General features: G+C 37.5%; 1 protein-coding gene and 1 long non-coding RNA gene across 5 annotated transcripts in view; one reads left to right on the forward strand and one right to left on the reverse strand.

The window, feature by feature from the left end:
- The window catches only part of Prepl (prolyl endopeptidase like), a 33414-nt gene that overhangs the window by 2411 nt on the left and 4023 nt on the right, over positions 1-26980 (forward strand). For all 4 annotated transcript variants that reach the window (XM_048353006.1, XM_048353003.1, XM_048353005.1 and 1 more), the window contains 9 exons: positions 8733-8852; positions 9452-9518; positions 10102-10308; positions 12452-12587; positions 17260-17476; positions 18219-18404; positions 20155-20352; positions 23418-23593; positions 24717-24933. In XM_048353006.1, coding sequence (XP_048208963.1) covers positions 8778-8852; positions 9452-9518; positions 10102-10308; positions 12452-12587; positions 17260-17476; positions 18219-18404; positions 20155-20352; positions 23418-23593; positions 24717-24933 — 1479 coding nt within the window. In that variant the 5' untranslated portion in view covers positions 8733-8777. The remainder of the gene's footprint in view (positions 1-8732; positions 8853-9451; positions 9519-10101; positions 10309-12451; positions 12588-17259; positions 17477-18218; positions 18405-20154; positions 20353-23417; positions 23594-24716; positions 24934-26980) is intronic.
- Positions 1376-26647, reverse strand: LOC125356492. The gene is made up of 4 exons (XR_007211905.1): positions 26637-26647; positions 18806-18813; positions 14227-14234; positions 1376-1576 (listed from the first exon to the last, which is right to left on the reverse strand). It is a non-coding gene; the product is annotated as an uncharacterized LOC125356492 (long non-coding RNA).

The raw sequence follows: 26980 nt of genomic DNA on the forward strand, positions 1-26980 counted from the left end.
AACTTACTAAAATGTCAAATTTATAGTCTTAGTAAAAATGCTGATTGTTTTATGTTACTAAAATTCAGTAAAAAAACAAAAAAAAGAAAAGAAAAAGTAAAAAAAGACATGTAATTATGTGTTATTCTTCTTCTTCGAGAAAGAGAGAACTGTTTTGTGTTTTGGTTTGTGGTTTTTTTTGTTTTGGGTTTTTTTCTTGTTGTGTTTCAAGAAGGCACTCAGATTATTGTACCATTGTAGATTGAACTCAACTTTGAGGGCTTGATTACTCTTATTCATAGAGTGACCACAAATTCCAGTTTGCCTGGGACATTCTACACCTGTTGTCCCTGTGTAATTATTAATAGTCCTCTTTCCTCTCAAGAGTGTCCTGGATAAGATGTTAAAGCATATGGTCATCCTACCATTTTTAAATTAAGCTTTTTTTTTTTTTTTGCTTCTGCCTCTTTGACTGATATCCCCTAACTTTTACTTATGTTCCTTGCATTCCTTAAGTTATATTTGGGAGCCAGTGTCAGTGGCTCATGCCTGTAATCCTAGCTATTCAGGAGGCTGGGATCTGAGGATCATGGTTCAAAGCCAGCCTGTGCAGGAAAGTTTGTGAGACTCTTATCTCTAGTTAACTACCAAAAAGCTGAAATGGCACTGTTGCTCAAAGTGGTAGAGCACTAGTCTTGAGCACAAAAGTTCAAGACAATGCCCAGGCCCTGATTCAAGCCCCAGGACTGGCACGCACATGCACACACACACACACACACACACACACACACACACAGCTGCCACATTGATAGTAATCCTCACCTACTATTTATAAACTAAGTATACAAAATGTCCACTAAAGAATCTAAAATAAAGCTGGGCACTGGTGGCTCAAGCCTGTGAGGTTAGCTCACACTCTAAACAAAAGATTCACTGTTTTCCTTGTTTGTCCCTGAAGCAACTTTTCAGTTCTCATAGATTACCACTCCTGCAGAGTAAATATCTTGATTCAGTGACTAACAATAGTAGCTGTTATAGTAAATTGTTTTAACTTGGTAAAGCAGTCTTGTTTTCACACATTATGTATCAACCATCCTCTCTGATAAATTATGTGATCAAAAAGCCAGAGAGGTTTTATGGCTTTTCCTGTTACTGTGAATATGCCCTAGACAAGAATGCAGTTCTTCAGCAAGTGACCACTGAGCTGTAACTCTGTCTACTCTTAGAAGTCACAGTAAAGCAGAAAAAGTAAATATATCTCTTTAAAGACCTTTATAAATTGACTAAGGAACAAGAGAAGGCAGCTTGTGTAATAGCAATACTAGAAAGCAAAAGAGGCAGCTGTGACACATACACACAAACACGTGTTTTTTAAAAAAAAAAAAACTGCTTGATTTATCAAGCATTTGGGAAAATATGAGCTTTATCTTAAACCCATGAGGTCTAAAGAAACTAAACTGTCAGTTCTCAATTTGTGCCTGGAAACTACAGCACATAGGAAGTATGCAACACCAGCCCTATTGCTGTACCTTTTCGTTTGTTTCACAGCCTGAAATACTGCTTATTTTATTATCTTGTGATTTTATTCTCCATGTTCCTTCCTCTGATTTTTATGATAATAAATATTAGGAAAAGAAAAAAAACTACAAAGTATCCCCTGTATAACTATATCTGTATCTTCCTACCTATCTATATATCTAGTATCTATCGATATACATGTTAATATATATTACTTTTTCTCTTAAAGTATGTACCTAAAGTGGGAATTCCTGATTGTATACACATAGTAACGTTACCTGCCAAATTAATTTCCAAATTAGTGACATCATAATGAACAAATAATATGTGAGAACTCTGTCTCTGCATCCTGAATGATTTTAATATTAACAGGCTTTTACCTTTTGTCTTCTGACAGGTAAATAATAGGTCAGTCTTACTCAATTTCATTGCCCTGATTAATGATGAGAGTTAGCATTTTGCATATGCTTATGACCTTACCAATTTATATTCTTGAATTGGCCATTTTTTTGCCTTTTTTTTACTGATCCCTTAGAGTTCTTTTCATGCCCTTTGTCTTTTATGTGACTTTTAGATATTCATATTTTTTTCATCTTTCTTGCTTTATAATGCCTTTTTTCCTGCTTTTTTTAAATCGTTATTAAGGATGAAACCCAGCATGCTAAGCAAGCATTCTACCACTGAGCTATTTTTCCAGTCCTATAATCTTTCGTTGAATAGTTTTTTTTTCAGTTTTATATTTTGTACTGTTTTATTCAACTCTGCAAATACATACTATGCACCATTCCATGCAATGAATAAATAAAAATGTCTACCTTCATTCAGCCTGTATTCTACATGGGGGAGGAATATGATGAGAAAAGAAAGCATACAAAATATGTTACTTCTTAGCAATAAGCCACAAGACTCAGCAAGTTCTAAGAAACTGAGGTACACACAAACCTAATGTGTTCAAGAAACATGTTGGCCCATGTGTCTCAGTTGGAATAAATGGACACAGTTGAAGTATAGTACAGGGTCAGCCTCCCTCACCTGGAAATTTGCAGTACTCTGAAAGAACATTTCTGATTTTCCAGGTTGACATTCCAGATTCCAAAACACTTCTAATCATAAGCATATTGGATAAGGATGCTCAACCTACAGTCAATATTTAGTTCTTGATCATATTCCATTATCCTTACTTTATCTTTCCATACATTTGTGGAATTTTACACAATAATATTAATAGGTAATATTTTAATAGATGAGCTCAGCGAAGTAATCGAGAGGATCCATTAGGATCTTTTAAAACACTATATAAGTGGACTGGGAATGTGGCTTAGCAGTAGAGTGCTTGCCTAGCATTCACAAAGCCCTGGGTTCCTTTCCCTGGCACCACATATACAGAAGAAAAAAAAAAAAAAAAAGCCTGAAGTGGCGCTGTGACTCAAGAGATAGAGTGCCAGCCTTGAGCAAAAAGAAGCCAGGGACAGTGCTCAAGCCCTGAATCCAAGCCCTAGGACTAGCACGAATGAATGAATGAATAAATAAATAAATAAATAAATAAATGCAGCTGGAAGAGTTTGTCATTTATAGGAATAGAAAAGACTGCTCTGGCAAGCAGGTTGTATTTTTTTGTGCTTGTATATTTTGTTTTGGGGAGTTGTGCAGAGGGAGTATATAGGGAGCTGAAAGTTCTGTTCTGCGCATTTTTTTAACATACCTATAAAATGTCTAAGTGAAATCTTGAGAAGAGTTTGATACACAGTTTTCAGCTTGTTCTACGGAGAGGTACAGAGTGATGAATGTGGGAAGTATTCAGCATATAAATAGCATTTAAGGTCATGACTAGATGATATCATCAAGGGATTTAGCACAGACTGAAGAAGAGAAGTAATCCAGGAACTGATCCCTGGGCATGCCAATGTTGAGAAGTCAGAGTTAAATAGAGACTAGCAAGGGACTCAGGGTTGTCCAGTGAAATGGGAGAAAAACAAGGAGAATTAGGTGTTGTAGATCTAAGGAAAAGTATGATCAACTGTATTATGATGCTGATAGGTCAAGTAACATCAGTACTCAGACTTAACTTTTACACTCTGCAATCTTGTGACCACTCACTGACCTTCACAGGGCAAAAGTCTTACAAGAAAAGGAGGAGAAGAATTCCAGGTAGAGGGCAACGGGAACAATTACTTTGCTTCATTTAATGATTGCTTTTAAATAGCAAGTACAACTAGAGATTTTAAATGAATTTTTTTTTAATTTTTTGTTTTGGTTTGGTTTTTTTTGCCAGTTCCAAGGCTTGGACTCAGGGCCTGAGCACTGTCCCTGGCTTCTTTCTGCTCAAGGCTAGCACTCTACCACTTCAGCCACAGTGCCATTTCCAGCTTTTTCTGTTTATGTGATGCTGAGGAATCGAACCCAGGGCTTCATGCATGCTAGACAAGCACTTTACCACTAAGCCACATTTCCAGCCCTAATTTAAAATTTTTAAAGCTTTACAGATACTAATTACAGTGTATACTAATATGAGTCCATTTCAGGCAAGTTAATTACAGACCTAAAATATTCTTTTGTGAGACAACTGTCAAGGAAGTTCTCTCTTCCTAATTTTACCTTTCAGAATTTTTAAAAGTGTATTAATTACTTTCTGTTTATTGAAATTGTCTTAAGATTTGTCTGTTTTATGTTGTTTTTTTTTTAGATTTTATGGATTTTTCTAATGCTGCATCATCCTTTTTTCTTTTTTTGCCATTTAGCAAAGCACTTTACAAATACACTGCAGTTTGATTGATATCACCCCTTTGACTGCATTCTTCCACCCTCTCTCCTCATGGGTCTATGCCTTTCCCCTTGAGCTCACCTTATGCCTTGCAAATACCCTTTGGTGGTGTTTATTTTGTTAGACTTTGACTTTGCCTTTCTAAGGAATTACACTGTTGGAGATCTCCCTTGAATCTACTGTATCTCAGTTAATATATTTGTATATACTTGCATACCACCCAATGTATTTACTTATATATTTATAAACTAATCCTAGTTTTCGCATATGAAGGAAGACATGCAACCTTTGTCTCTCTGGGCCTGACTTATTCACTTAACATAATATTTTTTCTAGATCCTTCTATTTCTTTGCAAATGATAGAATATCATTCCTTTTAGCCTTTTTTTTTTTTGACAGTCCTAGGGCTTGAACTCAGGACCTGGGCACTATCCTTGAGCTTCATTTGTTCAAGATTAGCACTCCTACCACTTGAGCCACAGTTCCACTTGTAGCTTTAACTATTTATGTAGTACTAAGGAATTGAACCCAGGGCTTCATGAATGCTAGGCAAGCATTCTACCACTAAGCTGCATTCCCAGCCCTGAGGATAAAATCCAGGGTCTTGTGCATTCTAAGCAAATGCATTACCACTAAACCCAAAATTGACTTTTAACTGTCTTACCATATCATTGTCCAGTTTTGCTGTCAAGGTTATATTAGACTAATAAGCTGAGTAGTTTCCTTTCTTTTCCTGCTTTCTTAAGTAGTTTCCTTTTTAGTTTGTCTAGACAAGGTCTATTTAGCCCATATTGTCCTGGAACTAGGATCCCCCAAACAGTCTCCCAAGTGCCAAGGCATGTACCACAACACCTGCCTCAAGAAAGCTACCTTTGAAAGAATCTGAGCTTGATAGCCCTTCAAGAAAACACCTATTTCTAGTTTAACTTGTTGGCTTATATAGCTTTTTTTTATTTCTTCTGTAAGTTTGGGCATTCATTTTCCTTCTTTGAGGTCAAACACTGCTTATTACGGGGCTCCACCAGCTAAAAACTTAAGACTATGAGGTTTTTGTCGCTGTTTGTTTTTGTTTTGGGGTCCTTGTGAGGTTTTTCTTGTTGTTTTGTTTTTGTTGGGGGGTTGTTGATTGGTTTGTTGCATCACTGGGTTTTAATCATGGCCTTGCCCTTTGTGGGCAGTCACACTACCACTGGAGCTGTGCTTCTACCCTTTTTTCTTAATCAGTTTTACCATGCATTTCTTTTTTAGTAGGTTTCTGGGGGAAATATTTTATTTCTTCTCTCTTGATTACCAGTTCCATTGAAGCAACTTTTATGTCCTCTGTCAACTTCCTTTGGATTTATTCTTCTGTTTGCTTAAATTGAAGTGCTTTGTATTGCATTCTATCGGGGAACACACTATCAACTAGTCCCTGTGTTACTAATGGTAAATTTGATCATTCTGGTTATAGCGATAATTATTGTTTTCTCTATTTGTTAAGGAACAGTATTTTTTCCAATTCATAGTCTTTAGAGTATACTTTAGTATGGTCCAAATATTGTTTTGTTACATAATTATTTTAACTACTACTGATGATTTTTGTCACTGGAGATCTCTAAATGATTAATTTCTCATTCTGTTTTCTACATTATTTGCTCATATTATTGTATAGAGAAGACTATTCTTTTTGTTCTTGGTCCTTTTTGTTTTTTTTGTTTGTTTGTTTGTTTCTTGGCCAGTCCTGGGCCTTGGACTCAGGGCCTGAGCACTGTCCCTGGCTTCTTCCCGCTAAAGGCTAGCACTCTGCCACCTGAGCCACAGCGCCCCTTCTGGCCATTTTCCATATATGTGGTGCTGGGGAATCGAACCCAGAGCTTCATGTGTAGGAGGCAAGCGCTCTTGCCACTAGGCCATATTCCCAGCCCCCTTGGTCCTTTTTAATTTTTAAACTTTTTTATATGAGGAGTTACTTGTTTCTCAGTTACTTGTAGATTTTAATTTTCTCAGTGTATTGTAATCAGTTATAGACCTAATTTTTTTCTTTTTCTTTTTTTTCCAGTCCTAGGGGCTTGAACTCTGAGCCTGGACACTGTCTCTAACATTTTGTGCTCAAGGTTAGCACTCTGCCACTTGAGCCACAGCTCTACTTCTGGCTTTTTCGTGGATTTTCCTGCACAGGCTGGCTTTGAACCACAATCCTCAGATCTCAGCCTCCTTAGTAGCTAAGATTACAGGCGTGAGCCACTAGTATCCCACATCCTAATTCTTTTTTATCCTTAAATTATCTCTAATGTGGCTTGAAGGAACCCCTTCAAACTGCCACTTTGTATCATATTATCGTGTCTATTAATCTTGGAGCTCTTTCCTCCTTGCTGATATAAGATTTTCTAAACTTTATCTAAACCTTAATTTGGAATTAACCATTTATTAATGGTACCATCTTGACTAAAAGGCTTTCTAACTTTGTCTTTAGAGTTCAACATTTTTACCATAAGAAAATTACATATTTTATTCTTGTATTTTATAACATCTTTCATTGTTATAATAGTTATATGGTGAGCTACTCAGAGTACTACTTTTTGCCACTAATGGAATTATAGTCTACATGTAACCCTCTGTAAATTTCATTAAGGCAGTGAAAAAATCCTATTGCTGTCAGTTCAGATACCCTCAATATATTTGAATTTATGACAGGAGAAAAGTTAAATAAGAATGTAAACTATGTTGCTTTTAGCCCTATATTGGTTATGGTTTGCAATAATGATGGGTCTTTAAAACTGATAGAGCCTAGCTCCATGACCTACAATATGCTAAAAGCTTCAGATACTGTTTAACTTTCCTGCCTTTCCTTCAACAGTATTAATAGGGATTACAGAATAAACAAGCCCGTACCTGGAAATGAAAAGTCACTCATATTGCTGTTATATAGTTAGGATAAATTTCTCGTAATGTTCTGATTTATAATGTAATGTTTAAGGATAGTATCAGAGCACTATTAATACATTTTATCTTACGACTTTTAAATATCCTCCTTAGACATAGTAGGAATGCTTGGAAAAAATGAGTGGAACTTCAATATTTGGACTTCAAATAAGAAGTAGAGGGTGAATAATTGAGATTACCATATCAACCATTGTGAACCAGTCAGTCTTTCTAGATCAGTAAAGCACTCCAAAATATATAAAAGGATTAACTTGGGGAAAAAAAAGTTGGCATTTAATCCATGACTTTTTTGTTTTATTCTGTGTTTAATTTTTCAATTACAAACTTGCACTAGAACCTGTATTTTAACATAAGCTCTCTACAATAGTGGTAAAGAATCATAAACGTTCTTCTGCAGTAAATGTCTAGCTGTTGATGTATCTAACCAAAGGCTATTGCCTCCTATGGCACAAATCTCTGTAACAGTTCTCATCTTTGGCAGAGAGCTAGAGTTGAAAATTTTGGCTAGAATTATTTTGCTTAAATTAGACAAACTAGTGGAATATTGTTATAGACCACTTTCTTATAACTTTTTAAGTTTTGCCTTATTCAAATTTTAGGATTTATGTAATAATTATTTGCTTACCACAGGTCAGCTAAAGCTCCTAATTAGATACTCTAAGTGCAATAAATGCTTATTTCTTTTGTATATTTACTTATGTTCAGTTATTTTCCATTTTTCCCTTCTTATTATAAAGTAAGTTTTTCCTTTAAGCTGAAAAGTACCTTTATTTCATAAGACATTATGTGGAAATGGGGGTGAATGTTGCTTTATCTCTACTAGAAGAAAACTGAGTGATAATCAATATGACTGCAAATAAAATAACAATCAACATCTATTAGTAAGGATTTCTTCCTCTTTCTTCAATATTTACCTCCTAGAGGAGGCATTTCAGTAATTCTAAACTCATTTGGCTGCTTTTTTACCACCTTTCATTTCTAACTCCTGAATATGTAAAAGTACATAGGATTTCTTTTCCTCTTTAATTGTATATAACTCTTTCTTGCAGCATTTCTAAACATTCTCCACATTACTTCTGCATTTTAAGGACTTATCCATTTAAAAATCACAATCAAGTGTCTACCTTATTTTCTTTGTTTATAATTTTAAATTAAAAACAGGTCATTTTATTGATGAGCTTAGGGAAAAACATGTAGAGAGGGGGGCAGCGGGCAAAGAGAGGGAAAAAGATCAATTATGGTCATAATCTATGAACATGTGTGAAAATAGAACAAAGAAACCTTATGGGATTGACTGGGGAAAGGGAAGAGAGAGAATAAAGGGAGGAGTTAACTCTGATCAAGATGCATTGTATCCATCAATGGACATGTTAAAATGAAACATGCTTTTACAATAATTTGATGCTAATAAAGACAAAAGTACATTTAATAAACCCCTTATTTCATATGTATAGATAAAACATTGTGATACTTGCATGGATTTTCTTTAAAAAGCAAAGGTATTTTTTCCTAATTCTAAATATTTTAATCATACCAACAAAACTTTTTCTAGGATCGTCTGCCTATTACGCAAGAAAAAGAATCCCTTACAGAAAACATGGATGCATTTGAAAAAGTGAGAACAAAATTAGAAACACAGCCACAAGAAGAATATGAAATAATCAATGCAGAGGTAGGATATATCATATCTTTTTTGTAAAAAGAAAAAGGATTTTGTCCATTAAAATGCAATTTTAATATAATTTTAATTTATAAACAATTTTAATTTATAAGCATAATCCTACATCAGTTATACTGTGTTTGCCTTATGCTGACAACTTTTAAGCAGCAAAGATTAAGCAGGGTATGTCTTATAAATAAATGTAAAGATAAATTTCAAAGTGTAATATATTCTGATTTGGTGGAACAACCAGTTCTAATTTTTTTTACATTTCAAAAACTTCAAGTGAAAACAATTTATTCATTTCAAATTTGAAATGCATTTGCCTGCTCTGTGTTTTTTAATAAGAAAAAGTATAATGCCATGAAAACAAGTATCTATGCAACTGTTTTGTAGTTACCAATCATAAATATTCAGTTGACATAGACTGAGCTCTGAAAAATTTTCAATAAAACTAGAAAACAGAACTGTAGGTTATTATATTTCATATATATTCATTCATATACTTAAAACTGCTTTTTATAAAAGGTTTGGCCTTTTTTATCTGAAGCATTTAGGTCATTAAACAGTTGAATTGCTAATAAGTAAAGCATGTTTCTTTTCCTTGTCAGATTAAGCATGGTGGTTTTGTTTATTATCAAGAAGGCTGTTGCTTGGTTCGGTCCAAAGATGAGGAAGGTATACCATAGTTTTTTTCTTCAAGATGCTCTTATTTTTGATGTTTCACAACTTTAATACGATATTTGATAGTCATTTCTCATTACAGAAGACTTGTCTAAAGACTATTTCTGAATTTTATTTTTTCCTTCATTAGTTTTTTTTAATATATGAGTTTGCTTAAGACATATTTAACAGCTACACTTAAAAGTTTGGCAGGCTTTTGTCAAGGAGAATGCAAATAGAGGATGTTATGGTAGTATTCCTGGCACACTATATAAATTATTCAATGCTATTTGTATTCTCTTACTTTGTAAGCTCTAATAGTAGACTATACTATAACACTATCAAACAATATTTTGGTTAGGGCATAGAATAAAATTGGCACAGACTATTGAGGCAAGCACTCTTGTCACTAGGCCATATTCCCAGCCCCATGCACAGAATATTATTAGATAACTAAAGCCAGTTTATGTTCATTGTCATAATTGTCAAATGAAAGTAGAATATGGTCTTTAATAGAAGAATTTTAATTTAAAATACTAAATAGAGTTTTAAATTATAGCATATTTTTGTGGCCTTTTCCATACTTTTCTTTATGCAGCAGACAGTGATAATTATGAAGTTTTATTCAACTTGGAAGAGCTTAAATTAGACCAGCCCTTCATTGACTGTATCAGAGTTGCTCCAGATGAAAAATATGTGGCTGCCAAGATAAGAACTGAGGATTCTGAAGCATCTATTTGTGTAGTCGTGAAACTTAGTGATCAGCCTGTAATGGAAGCTTCTTTCCCAAATGTGTCTAGTTTTGGTAAGTCACCAACCAAAATATCCTTCTCTGTCTTAAAGGCAACACGAAGAGAAATGTTCACAATTTTGAAACTGGTTTTTTTTCCCACATGAATGAAGGAAAAAGTGTATTCCTGATGTATGTTCTCCCTGTGGACCACACATCTGTCTATCTATCTCTACACACATACATATGTGTGTGTGTATGCATATGTGTGTATGTGTATAGTGAGACATAAGGGTTTTGGTGGCAACACATTCCTATAATCCCAGCAACTTGGGAAGCAAAGATTGGAGCATTATGATTCAAGGCCATCTCAAGCAAAAATTACAGAGACTTTGACTTAGAAAGCCATCTGGACATGGTATGATACATCTGTGGTCTCCGGAAGTCAGTTGTGGGAAAATCAAGGTCTGAGACTAGCTGGGCAAAAGCATGAGAACCTATCTGAATAACAAACTAAAACAAAATCAGAATCCTGATTGTATAGTATACATTAGGCACTCGCTTTTGCCAGTTTATTATGTAGAATAAACGTTTGCAAATAAATTGCATCTTATTCAACTTTTAAACTTGGCATTTTGTTTGTTTTGTGGTTGTTGTTTAATAAGTATTATAGCTATTGTGGTAGATTGCTAAAATCACTGAAGAGCTTTGGAATGCATTTAGCTGACTCAGTCATCAATAAAAAGTGTGACATTTTCAATAATAGAACCAACTAGGGGCTGGGAATATGGCCTAGTGGTAGAGAGCTTACCACTAGGCCATATTCCCAGCCTCTATCATTTATTATTGAGTAGTACATGTTAATACTATTTGTCCCTTTTCATTGCTATCCCATTCCTCATTGATTAGATGCTTTGCAATTAATTGAAACTCTACCTATTGGAGTCTTACGAAATATATTATATGCATTTTAACCTCTAAAATCAGGATGTGTATTATACAATGATGATTTACAACCACTGTCAGCCAGGTGGCAGTCATGATGTAATTGTGTGTAAACTTCCATTAAGAAGTTCTAGTGAATTCAAGGACCAGCATTAAATTGTACTTGATAAACTAGGCACTGGTGGGTCACACTTGTAATCCTAACTACTCAGGAGGCTGAGATCTGAGGATCACATTTTCAGAGCCAGCCCTAGCAGGAAAATCCGTGAGATTGTTATCTCTAATTAACCACCAGAAAACCAGAAGTGGAGCTATGGCTCAAAGTGGTAGAGCACTAGCCTTTAGCAAAAGAGCTCAGGGATAGCACCCAGGCCTGAGTTCGAGCCCCATCACACACACGCACACACACGCGCACACACGCGCGCGCGCACACACACACGCGCACACACGCGCGCGCGCGCGCACACATACACACACACACACACACACACACACACATACACTACCTAGGTGGCTGATGCCTATAATCCTAGCTACTCAGGAAGCTGAGATCTGAGGAGCGCAATCAAAGCCAGCCCAGGCAGGAAAGTCCATGAGACTGATCTCCAGTTAACCACCAGAAAATGGGAAGTGGTGCATTTGCTCAAATGGTAGAGTGCTAGCCTTGAACTGAAGAGCTCAGGGACAGAGCCCAGACCCTAGAGTTCAAGCCCCATGAACAACAACAACAAAAAGGACTTGGTAGTTTGATATATCCTATTACTTGAAAGTAGACAGAGAAGATTGACACATAAAAGTGATGCACAAATGAGGGAGGGGGGTCACACTGTTCAAAAAGAAATGTACTCATTACCTAACGCATGTAAGTTTAACCCCTCTGTTACATCACTTTTACTATAAATACAGTGATGCAGTGTTTCTTCAGTATCACAACATAATTCATAATCTCCTAAAGCAAAAGTGACTTTCCCAGTGTCTTTCCTAAATACTGAAGGTTTAGCTCTTACTTAGAAACTTGAATAGCCTGAGGCTGGCCGCTTGAAGACTTGGAACTAATTAAGTGATGTTTTATTTTTCTGGAAAGCTATCTGGCTTATGTATGGCACATGTTAGAAATAACCAAGCCCGTGTTATATTTAGATTTCCAAGGATTAGCTTGCATATGTCATCTCTTTGGCATTCAAAATTAGAATATGCTGTGCCTTTAAAAAGAAAAGAAAAACTTTGTACTGGCTATATCTAAATCTAATTCTTCTAATTTACTTTCTTTCAGAATGGGTAAAAGATGAGGAAGATGAAGATGTTTTATTCTACACTTTCCAGAGGAACCTTCGCTGTAATGATGTTTATCGAGCCACATTTGGTGACAACAAACGCAATGAGCGGTTTTACACTGAAAAAGACCCAAGGTACTAAAATAGCACAATTAAATCATTTTCTCCAGAATATTTTTCTAGTTATTTAAAGTGCTAATCTTAGTTGTCTTGAAATGTTTATTTTGTTTGAAACATGTATAATAATAAGGCTAGAACAAAATTCTTTGATTAGTTGCTTATATTCTAAATTAAGAGTCTCTTCATACTCAAACTCCATAGTAAACACAAATACATCATTATACTGAAAGTGCTGTTACTAACATTCAGTTTCAACTGTGACATATGAAAGGAATTGTTCATTAAACATCGAATAGGGCTGCTGTACAGCATTTATAAATCTCGTCTAAGTCATAACTAAAATTATCTGCATTGTTTTGCTTTCAGCCATCATGTCTATTGGTCCTTAAATTTTTTTTCCCCAGTACTTTAGTAATTCAATTCCTTGTAATCTCTAAGACTTAATGCTCATATTTCCACTTAACCAGGCTTAGGAAGAATATTAAGTTTATCTGGCAAAATCCCTTGATTTTACCCACATATATTTTTCTAAATGACTTCTTTTTATTTTATTTTATTTTTTTTGCCAGCCCTGGGGCTTGAACTCAGGGTCTGGGCACTATCCCTGAGCTTCTTTAGCTCAAGGCTAGCACTCTACCACTTGAGCCACAGTTCCACTCCTGGCTTTTTCTGTTTATGTGGTATTGAGGACTCGTACCCAGGGCTTCAAGCATTCTAGGCAAACATTCTACCACTAAGCCCCATTCCCAGCCCATGAAAAACAAATTTTCCCTTACTACCAAGATCCTTTCACTTCATATATCATTTAATAGTATAGACAATGTCAGAATAAATTTTGCAGGAAAAAAGATAGAATTTCATTCCAAAGTTATGACTGTAAAGTTGATGTCCAGAACAAGAAAACTAACCCATCATTTCATTAAAATCTCAAAGCTGAGAAAGATCTTAAAGAAAATCTTGAACCATCCCAAGTTTACTATGAGAAATGGATATCAGAAGCTTACAGAAATAAGGCACAGGTAGAATTTGCCAAACTGACTTAATAATTTCAGTTTATCTCATCCTGTTAGTCTATTTGGGGCTACCTAATTTTGTAAAAATTATTGTTAGAAGTATGGCTAGAAGGAGCCCCCACTAGTCAGGTTCTCTAACACCCTTGTTTCCAGTGCTTCAGTAGACTTGGTTGTTTGATGACTGTTTTTCTTTACTTTTTTTTTTTTCCTGCTTGTCATGGGACTTGAACTCAAGGCCTGAGCACTGCCCCTGGCTTCTTTTTGCTCAAGGCTAGCACTCTACCACTTGAGCCACAGTGCCACTTCCAGCTTTTTCTGTTTATGTGGTGCTGAGGAATTGAACCCCAGGCTTCATGTATGCTAGGCAAGCACTCTACTAGTAGGCCACATTCCCAGCCCTGTTGTTTTACTTTGAAATATTCTTATCAGTTCATTTTCTCCCATTTTTAGGTATTTTTAGAACTGTATAATTCATACCCTCTAAGAAGAGTAGTATGATATAAATTCTAAAGGGAAATATCTACACCAAATTAAAAGACCTTATTTTTTTAAGTTAATTGATTGGACAAAACCATTCCCTCTAGCCTTAATTTTTATTTTGGGAACAAATTCAATTCACTGTATAATTTACAATGTGGTACTATAAGTACTGGTTCCAGGAATAGGACCAAATTAGGAAAGAACAGAAAAATCCTGGCCTCTGAAGACTGGAGATACAAACCTCTAAGATCCCGATGAAATAGACTTTGAGTAGCCTTGAATATATAAAGCTGCCTTAATCACTTAACATCAAGTTCAAGTAAAATTTTTGACATATCTGTAATGTGCTTAAGAGTAACTATTCTGAGGGGCTGGGACTATGGCCTAGTGGCAAGAGTGCTTGCCTCCTACACATGAAGCTCTCAGTTCGATTCCCCAGCACCACATATATGGAAAACGGCCAGAAGGGGCGCTGTGGCTCAGGTGGCAGAGTGGTAGCCTTGAGCAAGAAGAAGCCAGGGACAGTGCTCAGGCCCTGAGTCCAAGCCCCAGGACTGGCCAAAAAAAAAAAAGAGTAGGGCTGGGGATATAGCCTAGTGGCAAGAGTGCCTGCCTCGGATACACGAGGCCCTAGGTTCGATTCCCCAGCACCACATATACAGAAAACGGCCAGAAGCGGTGCTGTGGCTCAAGTGGCGGAGTGCTAGCCTTGAGCGGGAAGAATCCAGGGACAGTGCTCAGGCCCTGAGTCCAAGGCCCAGGACTGGCCAAAAAAAAAAAAAAAAAAAAAAAGAGTAACTATGCTGAAGTCCAGACAGTTACAGTCCCAAGAATTGTACAGCTAGGAGCTGGGGATTTAGCTTAGCGGAACAGTGCCTACCTGGCAAGTGCAAGGCCCTGAGTTCGGTCCTCAGCTCTGGGAAAAAAAAAAAATTGCATAGCTAGTAAGTAGCAAAATAAACATTTTCGAACTCTTTGTCCACTGCTCTTCCTTTGTGGTAACTGAACCAAAATCTTCAGGTAAGAAGAATCACCCAAAATGACCCATTCTACTCTTGACAAGGGGTTCTAGATTTATTTCTTCAACAGATTGTAAGGTTGATCTTGGACAAGCTATTTCTCATTCAACTTCTGTATGTAAAAATAGTTCATAGTTTGATTAAAGATTGGAAAATAGAGCTGAGTGCTGGTGCTCACACCTGTAATCCTAGCTACTCAGGAGTCTGATATCTGAGGATTGTCCATTCAAAGCCAGTCCAGGTGGGAAAAGCTCTTATCTCCAATTAACCACCAGAAAACCAGAAGTGGCACTGTGGCTCAAAGGGGCAGAGTGCTAGCCTTGAGTGAAAAAGCTCAGGGACAACAGCCAGGCCCTGAGTTCAAGCCCCACAACCAACAAAGAAGATTGGATAATAAACAAATAATTCCAAATGTCTCCCATGGTTTATATCTTAGTTCCAGATCTCTTTCATACTGATTGAATATACTTTTCTAAATATATTTATGGAAATTTAAAATCCATGCAAATCATTTCAAGCTAACCACTTACATATCCAGTATAACTACAAAGTGGGAAATTGAGGTTAGTGACCCAACCAAGCATATGTTCACCACCATGTACATGTTTTAAGGTATACATTTTTGATCAGACATAGTGGCTCATGCCTATAAGCCTAGCTACTTGAGAAGCAGAGATGAAAGCGTGTCACAGTTCAAGTTCATCCAAGACAAAAAGTCAACCAATAAGCCAGGAATGGTGACCTATCTTTCAGCTGTAGGGGTCAAAGGTAGTAGGGTTGTAGTATGAGGCTGGCATCAGATCAAAAATATGAGGCACTTCCTGAAAAATAACTGAAGTACAAAAGGCACAGGGTCCTGGCTCAAGTGGAAGAGTACCTGCCCTAAGAAGCCCTTCTGACTGTCAGAGGGATAAGTAAAAATTTAAGAGTTACAGTAATTCAACCTGATAGAAAATTAGATAAAAGCAATCATGTTTTAAAAGAATATCATAGAAACCTCAAGTATAATAAGCTTAGACTAGAAAGCTGAAGTAATAAAAAACATTAGTAAAAGATTATAACCTTACATTTGAAAAAAGTTACAAATACTTTAATATAAGGAAATATTTATTGGTATGTGAAATAAGTACAGAATCAAAATTGCATCTATATTTACTTCAAGCTATAAATGAAATATGAAAAAACCTTAGAAGGAAAAACAGAAAAAGATCATGTTATTAAAATAGATTACTGAGATTTTGAACATTTTTCTTCCTCATGTCCTAATTTCTTGTTAAAAATCAGGAGAAAGGTTTGAAAAAGTAATCCATGTAGTAGCAGCTGGTGTTCACTTTACAATTCTTTTCACTTCTGTGTATGTTTGAAAAACATTTATGATTAAAATGTTAGAGTAAATAATTTCTAATATCTGGAAGGAGAGTGAAAAAAATAATACTCATTTAAAAATTTGCGTGTGAGGGTGTGTGTGTGCCAGTCCTGGGGCTTGAACTCAGGGCCTGGGCACTGTTCCTGAGCCTCTTTTGCTCAAGGCTAGCACTCTACCACTTGAGCCACAGCGCCACTTCTGGCCATTTTCTATATATGTGGTGCTGGGGAATCGAACCCAGGGCTTCATGTATACAAGGCAAGCTCTCTTGCCACTAGGCCATATTTCCAGCCCACCCACCCCCTGTTAAATTTTTTTAAGTAATATTCACTAAGGAAGTTTTAAATTTTCTTTCCATGTTATAAGCTAATATGTATTGTAGCCACCTCTGAGGTGCTGTCATTAATAAGTAGAACACAAGCTGGTGCCCATGGCTCATGCCTATAATCCTAGCTACTCAGGAGGCTGAGATCTGAGGGGTTCAAAGCTCAAAGCCAGCCAGGGCAGTAAAGTCCATGAGACTTATCTCAGGAGGCTGAGATCTGAGAGGTTCAAAAGTGAAAGCCAACCTGGGCAGTAAAGTCCATGAGACTCTTACCTCCAATTAACCACCAAAAAACTGGAAGTGATACTGTGGCTCAGGTTGTTGAGCACCAGCCTTGAGCTGAAGGGCTCAGTGACAGCACCCAGGCCCAGAGTTCAAGCCTCATGATTGACCAAAAAAAAAAAAAAATGTAGAACACATTTGAAATTGAAATTTACTCAAATCTCATGGATCTCACGCCCACTTTCTCATTCTCTCTGTCTAGCTATTTTGTTTTCCTTTATCTTACAAAAGATAGTCGTTTTCTCACCATCAATATTATGAACAAGACCACTTCTGAAGTGTGGTTGATAGATGGCCTGAGCCCTTGGGACCCACCATTACTTATCCAGAAGCGAATACCTGGGGTCATCTACTACATTGAACACAGAGATGATGAATTGTACATTCTCACTAATGTTGGAGAGCCTACAGAATTCAAGGTAATTCTAGGTTCTTACCCTTTCATACTGTTTGAAAAGGTCATATTTCCCTTACCACCATTAGTGCCACCTTCCTGTACATCATCAATTCCATTTCTCCTCCCTTAGAGCTGACGCCTCTCCCTGTTCTAATTATGCCTAAATGATTGGGAAATGCAACATATGCTTTCCCAATTATATATTTTTAAAGCCAAACTGTTAAAAGAAAGAACCTATGAACTGATGATTTTTGGAGTTGGTAGTTTATTATCTCAGGCAGGCACAGTGATGTATCCATTGTTCTCTGGAGTTAGTTACGTTATTCAGAAGTCTACCAGTTGGCCATCAGCTAAGCATTATACTGATTCACTTTGCAACAGGCTTGCCTGGGCTTTGTTTACGCCTTATCCCTGGTACAGGTGTAATCTCCTCAGCTAGGTCTCCATATATAACAACTAGCCACTAATGGTTCCATAGTGTCCAGGAGTTTCATTTCTTTTTTTCTTTTTTTTTTTGGCCAGTCCTGGGGCTTGGACTCGGCCTGAGCACTGTCCCTGGCTTCTTTTTGCTCAAGGCTAGCACTCTGCCACTTGAGCCACAGCGCCACTTCTGGCCGTTTTTTTCTGTATATGTGGTGCTGGGGAACTGAACCCAGGGCCTCATGTATACAAGGCGAGTACTCTTGCCACTAGGCTATATCCCCAGCCCCAGGAGTTTCATTTCTATGTTGATCTACATGTCTTCTTGTTTTGTTCCCACACAGCTGATGAGAACTGCAGCAGATGCCCCTGCTATTATGAACTGGGATTTATTTTTCACAATGAAGAAAAATACCAAGGTTGTTGACTTGGACATGTTTAAGGATCACTGTGTTCTCTTCCTGAAGCATAGCAATCTCCTTTATGTTAATGTAATTGGTCTGGCTGATGATTCCGTTCGGTCTCTAAAGGTATGTCTAATTTTCAAAAGACAGTACTATTGTAGTTTAGCTAAATAGAACATCAAATTTAGAATGGTATTGTCCATTTTTCTTAAGAATTTAATTTAAATCTCATATGGTTTACTGGCTCTATCAGATTTAGGTTTATTTTTAAGTTACTTTGGTGACCTTGAATTTACTACTGTTTTACTTAAACTACTGTCTGGTAGCATGTACTTCATAAATAGAGTAAAAGACTATTGTTTTTGCTTTCTGCTTCACAATTTTAAGTGTAGCCATAACTCAGGCCTCCTTGGCAGTTAGTGCCCAACCACTGGCTGCCCTCCCTCAATTTGCATCCTCACTAAAGCAGCAGTCATATCCACTGGGCTTCGGTCATGTGCTTGTGTCTGTAACTGCCACACATAAACATTGGTCTCTCTGGGTATGGGGATGGCAGTGGTCTCCACAGCAACACAGGCATGTCTGCCTGGAGGCTGACTGGTTGGCATGTGTATGTCATCCTAAGATACATGGGATGCTGTGATAGTGATGATCATAGTTCTAGACCAACCCAAGGGAAAAAAGGCCCATGAGACTCCATTTCAAAAGCAAGATGTTAGATGTGGTGGCACATGCCTGTTATCCCAACTATAACATGTAGCCTAAAATAGATCACAGTCCTGGCCTCCTCAGATACAAATGCTTATTTTTTTTAAATAATCCTCAACCTGAGGAGAAGACTTGAGGACTTCTTACAGAAACATTGCAAATGTGTGTCACTGGTGTTTCCTGCAAGTAGACTCTTTGGGCTAATTAGAAGAAATTTGCTTGTTGAGCAAACTCCAGCTTTCGCTGTACTCTCTGGAGAAGAAATGGTATATTCTTGATGTGCACATCCCCCCTCTACCCTTTTCAGAAGTGCCCACCGGTGCTAGAGCTGGGCCAAGACCTCTGATTTTCTAAGGAATTCGCTCTTTCCACAACTATTCAGGAAAAGAAAGGCAATTTTCTTTTAATGTTCTGACTCACTATACCTTTTCTAACACTGCCAACCTGCTTACCAGAGTTCTTAAAAAGGTATAAGTGGAATATTAGTAGAAAGCTTGAAGTTGGACCCTGCTGCTCTGACAGAATAAATTTTGATTCCTTTCTTTTTTTCTTAAAGTTAATCTTAAGCATAATAGCTGTGAGTCTCTCAGAGTAGATGTGTCTGGAAAGGTTTTGTTCTGCACAATGGTTAGCCTGGAAGCTAAAGTTAGAAACAAATTGTAAATGCTTTAGTGCTGCTGAGCCGTTTGTAGTCCAGAATACCAGCTCTCATCACAAGGCTGCCCGTACAGCAGGCTAAGGACTGGTGGGGAAATGATTCAAAACACACCTGAGGATTTCGTGTTCTTTGAGAACAGAGATCGTGGAGCTGTTCACAACTGGGAATTGGAATTTCTATTCATTTGCTCTTAACCATTTGGTTATTTCATCACCCAAGTTTATACCCCAAAATAAACTATTATGTTAACAATTTCATGTAAACCTAGGGTCATGACAAATGTGTTTCACACGTACTTTCCTTGCATAGTAATCATTACTGTAGAGTTTCATTTGCTTGCTTAAAATATATTTTGTTGTGATGACATAAGTAATCTTTAAATATGTCACCATATGGGAACAGGAAGCAAACTAGATGTCCACATATTCTTGTTTGGAGCAATCTCAGAAATGTAATCCCTAATACTTAGCATCTAGAAGAAGAGTGGAAATAATTGCTTTATTTCTTCAGCTTCCTCCTTGGGCCTGTGGCTTCATAATGGATACAAATTCGGACCCAAAGAACTGCCCCTTTCAGCTTTGCTCTCCAATACGACCTCCCAAATATTACACCTACAAGTTTGCAGAAGGCAAACTATTTGAGGAAACTGGGCATGAAGACCCAATCACAAAGACTAGTCGTGTTTTACGTCTGGAGGCCAAAAGCAAGGTAGGTCTTTTTAATCTCTACTTCCAGCTTCCATCCATTGAAAGCGGACTGTACAACTCTTGGGGTTACATCACCACCATTTTCTGAAATAGATCACTTGTACCCCAGTAAGGCCTAAATAATTTTAGGAAATATGCTGGGGTTTCTTGTTTTGTTGTTTTTTTGTTTGGGGTTTTTTTGGTGGGGTTTTGGGGTTTTTTTTTGCCAGTCCTGGGGCTTAAACTCAGAGCCTATGCACTATCCCTGAGCTTCTTTCACTCAAGGCTAGCACTCTACCACTAGAACCACAGCACCACTTCTTCCAGTTTTTTCTGTTTATGTGGTACTGAGAAATCTAACCCAGGGCTTCATGCATGCTAGGCAAGCACTCTACCACTAAGCCATATTCCCTGCCCATGCTAATTTTTTTTAATGAAGTTAAAAAGTTAAGTCAAAGGTAGTATACAGTTATAGCAAAATAAAATTATGAAGGTGTGATAAGCAGCTTATTACTTTTTAAGATTCTTAAAGATTTTTTAAATGGTTGGGAATAAATTAGAAAGGAGGCAAGGAATCTCATTTTATGCAGAGACCCTGAATTTGGGCCAAGGTGTAGATTGGCAGGGAGATGAGGACGTGACAGATATCCCATGGTCTCCATCTACTCAGTATACAGAACCTAAAATTGGACAAAGGGTGAACAAATGTAGCAGTGGTACTCACTAGACACTTTGGCAAAAATGAACTATACAACTTGCAAGTGGGAATAGGAGAAAAAAACTGGGAGTGAGGGAAGGGATAACGTTGTCAAAAAAGAAATGAACTCATCACCTCAGGTGATCGTAACCCCTCTGTACATCACCTTTACAATAGCAATCAAAAAAATAAAAATTAAATAACCTACAGACTTGTGCAGAGAATCTAATATGTATTAACTGTAGCCTTGAAGTTTTTATATTTTAGCATATTATATATAAGTAATTCTTGCATTAATATCTTTAAGCATATACTGATTTTGTAGTTATAAAGCAATACATATATCTTGGACAAATGCAAAATAAAGTTTAAATTACTATGTTTCTGTCCCATTTATTTTCCCTCTTAGGAAAAACAAAAATGATGGAAGTGAAGCTGTGGTCCAAGTGCTAGAAGTCAGTCTTGAGTGAAAAAGCTAAGCAGCAATCCCTGGGCCTGAGTTCAAGTTCTAGGACCAGCAAAAAGAAAGAGAGAGAAAAGGAGGAAAGAGCAGGGAAGGAGGGAGGGGAAGAGGAAGGAAGGAAGGAAGGAAGGAAGGAAGGAAGGAAGGAAGGAAGGAAGGAAGGAAGGAAGGAAAGAAAGAAATTGTTAACCAACTAGTCATGAAAACATATATTTTGAATTTTGTTGCATTTTGCAAAAAATGGGATTACAGTGGTCTACCAAGATGTAATTATTGTTCCTCAAATTGAAAGAATGGTTGCCTTCCATTCTTGGAGAGCCATGGCTTCCTCAGCATCAAGAGAGGGAGCTGCTGTCCATTCCCACAGGCAGATTACCAGACCACCTTTGCCTTCTCTTTGCACAAGGTTGCAATCAGCACATTTTTCTAATTCTGTAATTTAAATCAGGTTAAAGTCAGGGAGATGAAAAGACCAAGCTTGTTTTATAGAAATAAGCTTTTATAAGAATGCATCTTGTGGGGCTGGGGATATGGCCTAGTGGCAAGAGTGCTTGCCTCGTATACATGAGGCCCTGGGTTCGATTCCCCAGCATCACGTATACAGAAAATGGCCAGGAGGGGCGCTGTGGCTCAAGTGGCAGAGTGCTAGCCTTGAGCAAAAAGAAGCCAGGGACAGTGCTCAGGCCCTCAGTCCAAGGCCCAGGACTGGCAAAAAAAAAAAAAAAAAAGAATGCATCTTGGGGCTAGGAATATGGCCTAGTGGTAGAGTGCTTGCCTCACATACATGAAGCCCTGGGTTCAATTCCTCAGCACCACATATATAGAAAAAGCCAGAAGTGGCACGGTGGCTCAAGTGGTAGAGTGCTATCCTTGAGCAAAAAGAAGCCAGGGACAGTGCTCAGGCCCTGAGTTCAAGCCCAGGACTGGCAAAAAAAAACAAAAACACAAAAACAATGAATGGGAGAGTGGGAGATACCCTCCCAACTTTATTGTCTCCATTTATTTCCCCAAATGAAATTTACAAAATGAAAATGAAAAAACGAGGAAGAGTGACCTGGTTCTATTAAACTAGTACCATTTTATTGTGTTTGTTTTAAAACACAGTGAAGGGCAACTGCTCTACCCTTTTTCTGTGAAAGGAAGAACAATATTGTTTGCTTATATGTATTTTATCTGTCCAGAGAGTATCTAGTTGCAGTCAACTAAACGATGAATTTGAGGTACATTAGGAAATAATTAAGTGGCATAAAAACAACTTAACTGTTAAACTTTATGAAATTCACTTAAACTATTTTTTCAAAAATTAGTAAAGTTAAATAAGCCTTTCACAAGGTTGCGGATCACTGAGAAATTTCAGATCCTGGTGTGTGAGAATTCTGAGTCTAAAGGACAGATCTCTGAGAAGAGAAGTGTTTTACCTCTGCTTATTTTTTAAATATTCACAGTTGAAAAGTGTCAATATCTAGTTATAGACACATCTAAGTAGGATTTCTGATCTTAATAAGTATTTTGGCCTGACCTGGAAGACAACATTTAAAGTAATTCAGAGTAATGAATGCTTTTTAAAAGTCACTTTACTGTTGTTATCAAAAACTGTATTTAATAAAATATTTTCAAGCTAGTTATGCTTCTCTTTTCTGGCTAGTACTGTAGATTGGCAAGGCAGTCATAAGCAAGAAGTCCGATGTGTTTTTAGAGACTCTTTTATCTTAAGTTTATATTCGCTAACAGTAAGTAATACATAGGGAGCAAGTGTACTTCAGTGCATTTTAAATTAGAACTGTTTAGAAAGATGCTTCTGAGCCTGGAATATAGCTCAGTGGTAGAGCTTTGCCTAATGTGCAAGATCCTGGGTTCAAAACCCAGTACTACAGAAAAACAGAAAGGAAAAAAAGTCTTCACATGCATAATAATTCCTTGTTTCCAGGATGGAAAATTAGTGCCGATGACTATTTTCCACAAAACGGACTCTGAGGATTTGCAGAAGAAACCTCTCTTGGTACATGTATATGGAGCTTATGGAATGGATCTGAAAATGAATTTCAGACCTGAACGGCGAGTTTTGGTGGATGATGGATGGATATTAGCATATTGCCATGTGAGGTGAGTCAGCACCATTTTGCCTGGCATATGAGTATTAGAACATTGTGACAAGCCAGAATGACAATGCATTGAGACAAATGCTTATTTCCTCACTTGTCTTATTGGATTTGTGTACTCCTAAACCTTGTGCTCTTACAACTTCATAGTTAACAAATGAGTCCATCTAAAGAGAAAAAGGCTAGATTTTTAGAAATTCTGGATAAATGTTAGTCTTCCTACTTATTTAGTTACATTATTATTTATTGATTCTCCTAAATTTAGATTTTGTGTGTGTGTGTGTGTGAAGACCAGGTTTTCCTACATAGCCCAAGCTATAGCCTTAAACTCACTATCTTCCTGACTCAGCCTCCAAGTGCTGGGATTGCAGGTATATGCCACCATGCCTGGTTAGCTTAACTCCTGTTTTAACCATTTTCAAAACACAAATATGAATTTGTTTCTGCTTAAGGTCTTCTGTACTTCCCTATATGTAGAATGAAATTCCTAGGTAAAGTAATTTAAAGATCTAGCTTATCTCTGTGGTTATCTATCATCAAGTCCTTTTCTGAGTGTCTTCCTCTTACCTTCTTCCTCTTGCACACACTATGCTGTGTGTTTTCACACCTTTCTGGAAACTTAAATGGTTCCTTTACAACTTAGCTTAGGCCTCATCTTCTTACACCTGTGTGCCCCTGACTTACACATGTGTCCCCAGGTTAGGGAACATGACACCTGGCTATTGGTTCCTCTGCTCTGTAAACTGAAACACACCTGCAGCAATGCAGCAACCACAATGTTACCGATTTCTTACCTCACAAAATTATATTCTTCTCCACAGAGAGTTTTTGCGTGTTTATATTTTGAGGGTCTACACTTAGACATTCTCTGACAAATAGAAGTAATATACTCAAAACCTGTTTGTCAAATCAATTTCCCATTGTCTAAAGCAAATGTTGGCAAGTCTTTTCTCTGAACTACACAGTGAACATTCAGGCTGCTGAGACCAGACAGTCACTGTGACATAGTCCTTGTTTTCCCTAGCCTTTAAAAAATGTAACAATTCTTAGCTTGAGAGCCAAAGAAAACCATTTCTCCAATACAGTTTGCTGAGCTCTGCCTACATCATCTCTTTCTCTCACTGCAGGGGTGGTGGAGAGTTAGGCCTCCAGTGGCACGCTGAAGGCCGTCTCACTAAAAAACTCAATGGCCTTGCTGACTTAGAAGCTTGCATTAAGACGCTTCATAGCCAAGGCTTTTCTCAGCCATGTCTAACGACTTTGACTGCTTTCAGTGCTGGAGGGGTGCTTGTGGGTGCATTGTGTAATTCTAACCCAGAGCTCCTGAAAGCTGTGACTTTGGAGGTAAGTACACTGCTTTCCTGTTTTTATATGGGGCAAGTGGAAGCTATTCTAAGAAATAAAAAGTGTGTTACAGTTTTATCATAGTAGAAGTGTAACAAAGCTTTAAACACACAACTGTAGCTCTAGGAAAACTTCTAAAGCTATTTTGATCCCACTGTTTACTTTTTACTCCTTCTTCTCTGACTGTGTCCTTTACTAATTTCAGAGGATCCCATTGAATGATTAATAGCAATACCCAAGGATAATTTCCTCTTCACCAGAACATTTTGATCCAATGGGAAAGAGATAAAGCACATACTACCAGGCACTGGTGACCCATGCATGTAATCCTAATTAGTCAGGAGACTGAGATCTGAGGAACACAGTTCAAAGCCAGCCAGGGCAGGAAAGTCTGTGAGACTCTAACCTCCAATTAACCACCAGAAAACCAGGATTTGCACTGTGGCTCAAGTGATAGAATGCTAGCCTTGAGCTGAAGAGCTCAGGGACAGTATCTAGGCCCAGAGTTCAAGCCCCAGGACCGACAAAAAAAAAAAAAGCCCAGACATAGGCCTCACAGTTCTAGAAAGCAGGTGAATCATCAAGTGACTCTGGAATGTACCTCATCCTCTGACTCCTAGGCAGTATAACACTCCACTTCCACCAGCATCAACATTTCATTTCTAGATTTAGAGCTCTCTATTTTTAGATATTCAGAGGTGGGATGGGGGCTGGGTGGCTGATTGGTTGGTTGGTTGGTTGGTTTTGAGACAGGTCAGGCTTTCTTTCAACTCAATATATAGTCCTGGCTGACCTAGAACTCATGTGCTGGGATTACAGATGTGTGTCACCACACGTAGCTTAGATACCGTATTATTGATTTAGCATATTGATTTAATGTATTGCATTTTAATTGAAATCTCTTATCCTGTTCTAGCAGTGTTCCAGAATCTTTTCCTACTGTCCAACATTATGAAGCTATATGAAGCATTTGGTTTTACTCCTATTATTCTCTTACTTCCTAGTAAAATACTCTAGAAAATAATGACAAAGCCATGTGCAGATGGATCACAATAGTAATCCTAGCTACTAAGGAGGCTGAAATCTGAGGATCGCAGTTCAAAGCCAGCCTGGGCAAGAAAGTCCATGAGTTCCTTACTTCCAATTAACCACTAGAAAACCAGAAGTGGCACTGTGGCTCAACTGGTAGAGCACTAGCCTTGAGCTGAAGACAGCACCAGGCCCAGAGTTAAAGTCCCATGACCAACAAATAATAATAATGATGACTGGTGCCTGGTGCTGGTGGTCACACCTGTAATCCTAGCTACTCAGGAGCCTGAGATCTGAGGATTGTAGTTCAAAGCCAGCTGGAAGAGAAAAGTCCATGAGACTCTTACCTCCAATTAACCAGCAAAAAGCTGAAAGTGGAGCTGTGGCTCAAAGTGATAGAGCACTATCCTTGAGCAAAAATTGCTTGGGAACAGCACCCAGGCCCTGTGTTCAAGCCCAACAACAACAACAAAAATGACTGGGATGGGATAGAATAAATTATTCAGGATTTAGGGGGGGGTTGAGGGGTAGTAAACTAATAAGTTTTAAATAACTCAATTCTGTATTTGTTTTTTTAAATAGAAATACTAGTATGAAGAAAAGCCTACCCTCAAAGCTGGTAGTAGCAGAATCATTTGTAATATAGTTCTATTAACTTTGACTTTCTGAAGTACAAAAGCAAATAATCAGAAATAGATTTGTAAGCACATTTATTCTTTATTGCTTACTATAGTGATGAATAAGAGAGGACCTAAATATCCAACAATAGAGTATTTATGTGTGAGTCAAAGTTCTTAATTGCAAGCGTGAAAACACCTAATTGAAGAAGGAAGTGCTTTTGTTTGAGTAGTAGGTAAGTGTATGTAAATTCAGAACCAGTAGTAGTACACATGGCACAGCAAGAAGCAGATCTGGCCCAAGGAAGTTGCCACTGCCAAACTGGATGGAATACCACTTACCTGAATCATATTTGTATGATCGATACTTCTTTGAATCACCAACTTTCCATCCAATGTTT

The sequence above is a fragment of the Perognathus longimembris genome, chromosome 8 (assembly GCF_023159225.1).
Source record: "Perognathus longimembris pacificus isolate PPM17 chromosome 8, ASM2315922v1, whole genome shotgun sequence".
Taxonomy (NCBI): Eukaryota; Metazoa; Chordata; class Mammalia; order Rodentia; family Heteromyidae; genus Perognathus; species Perognathus longimembris.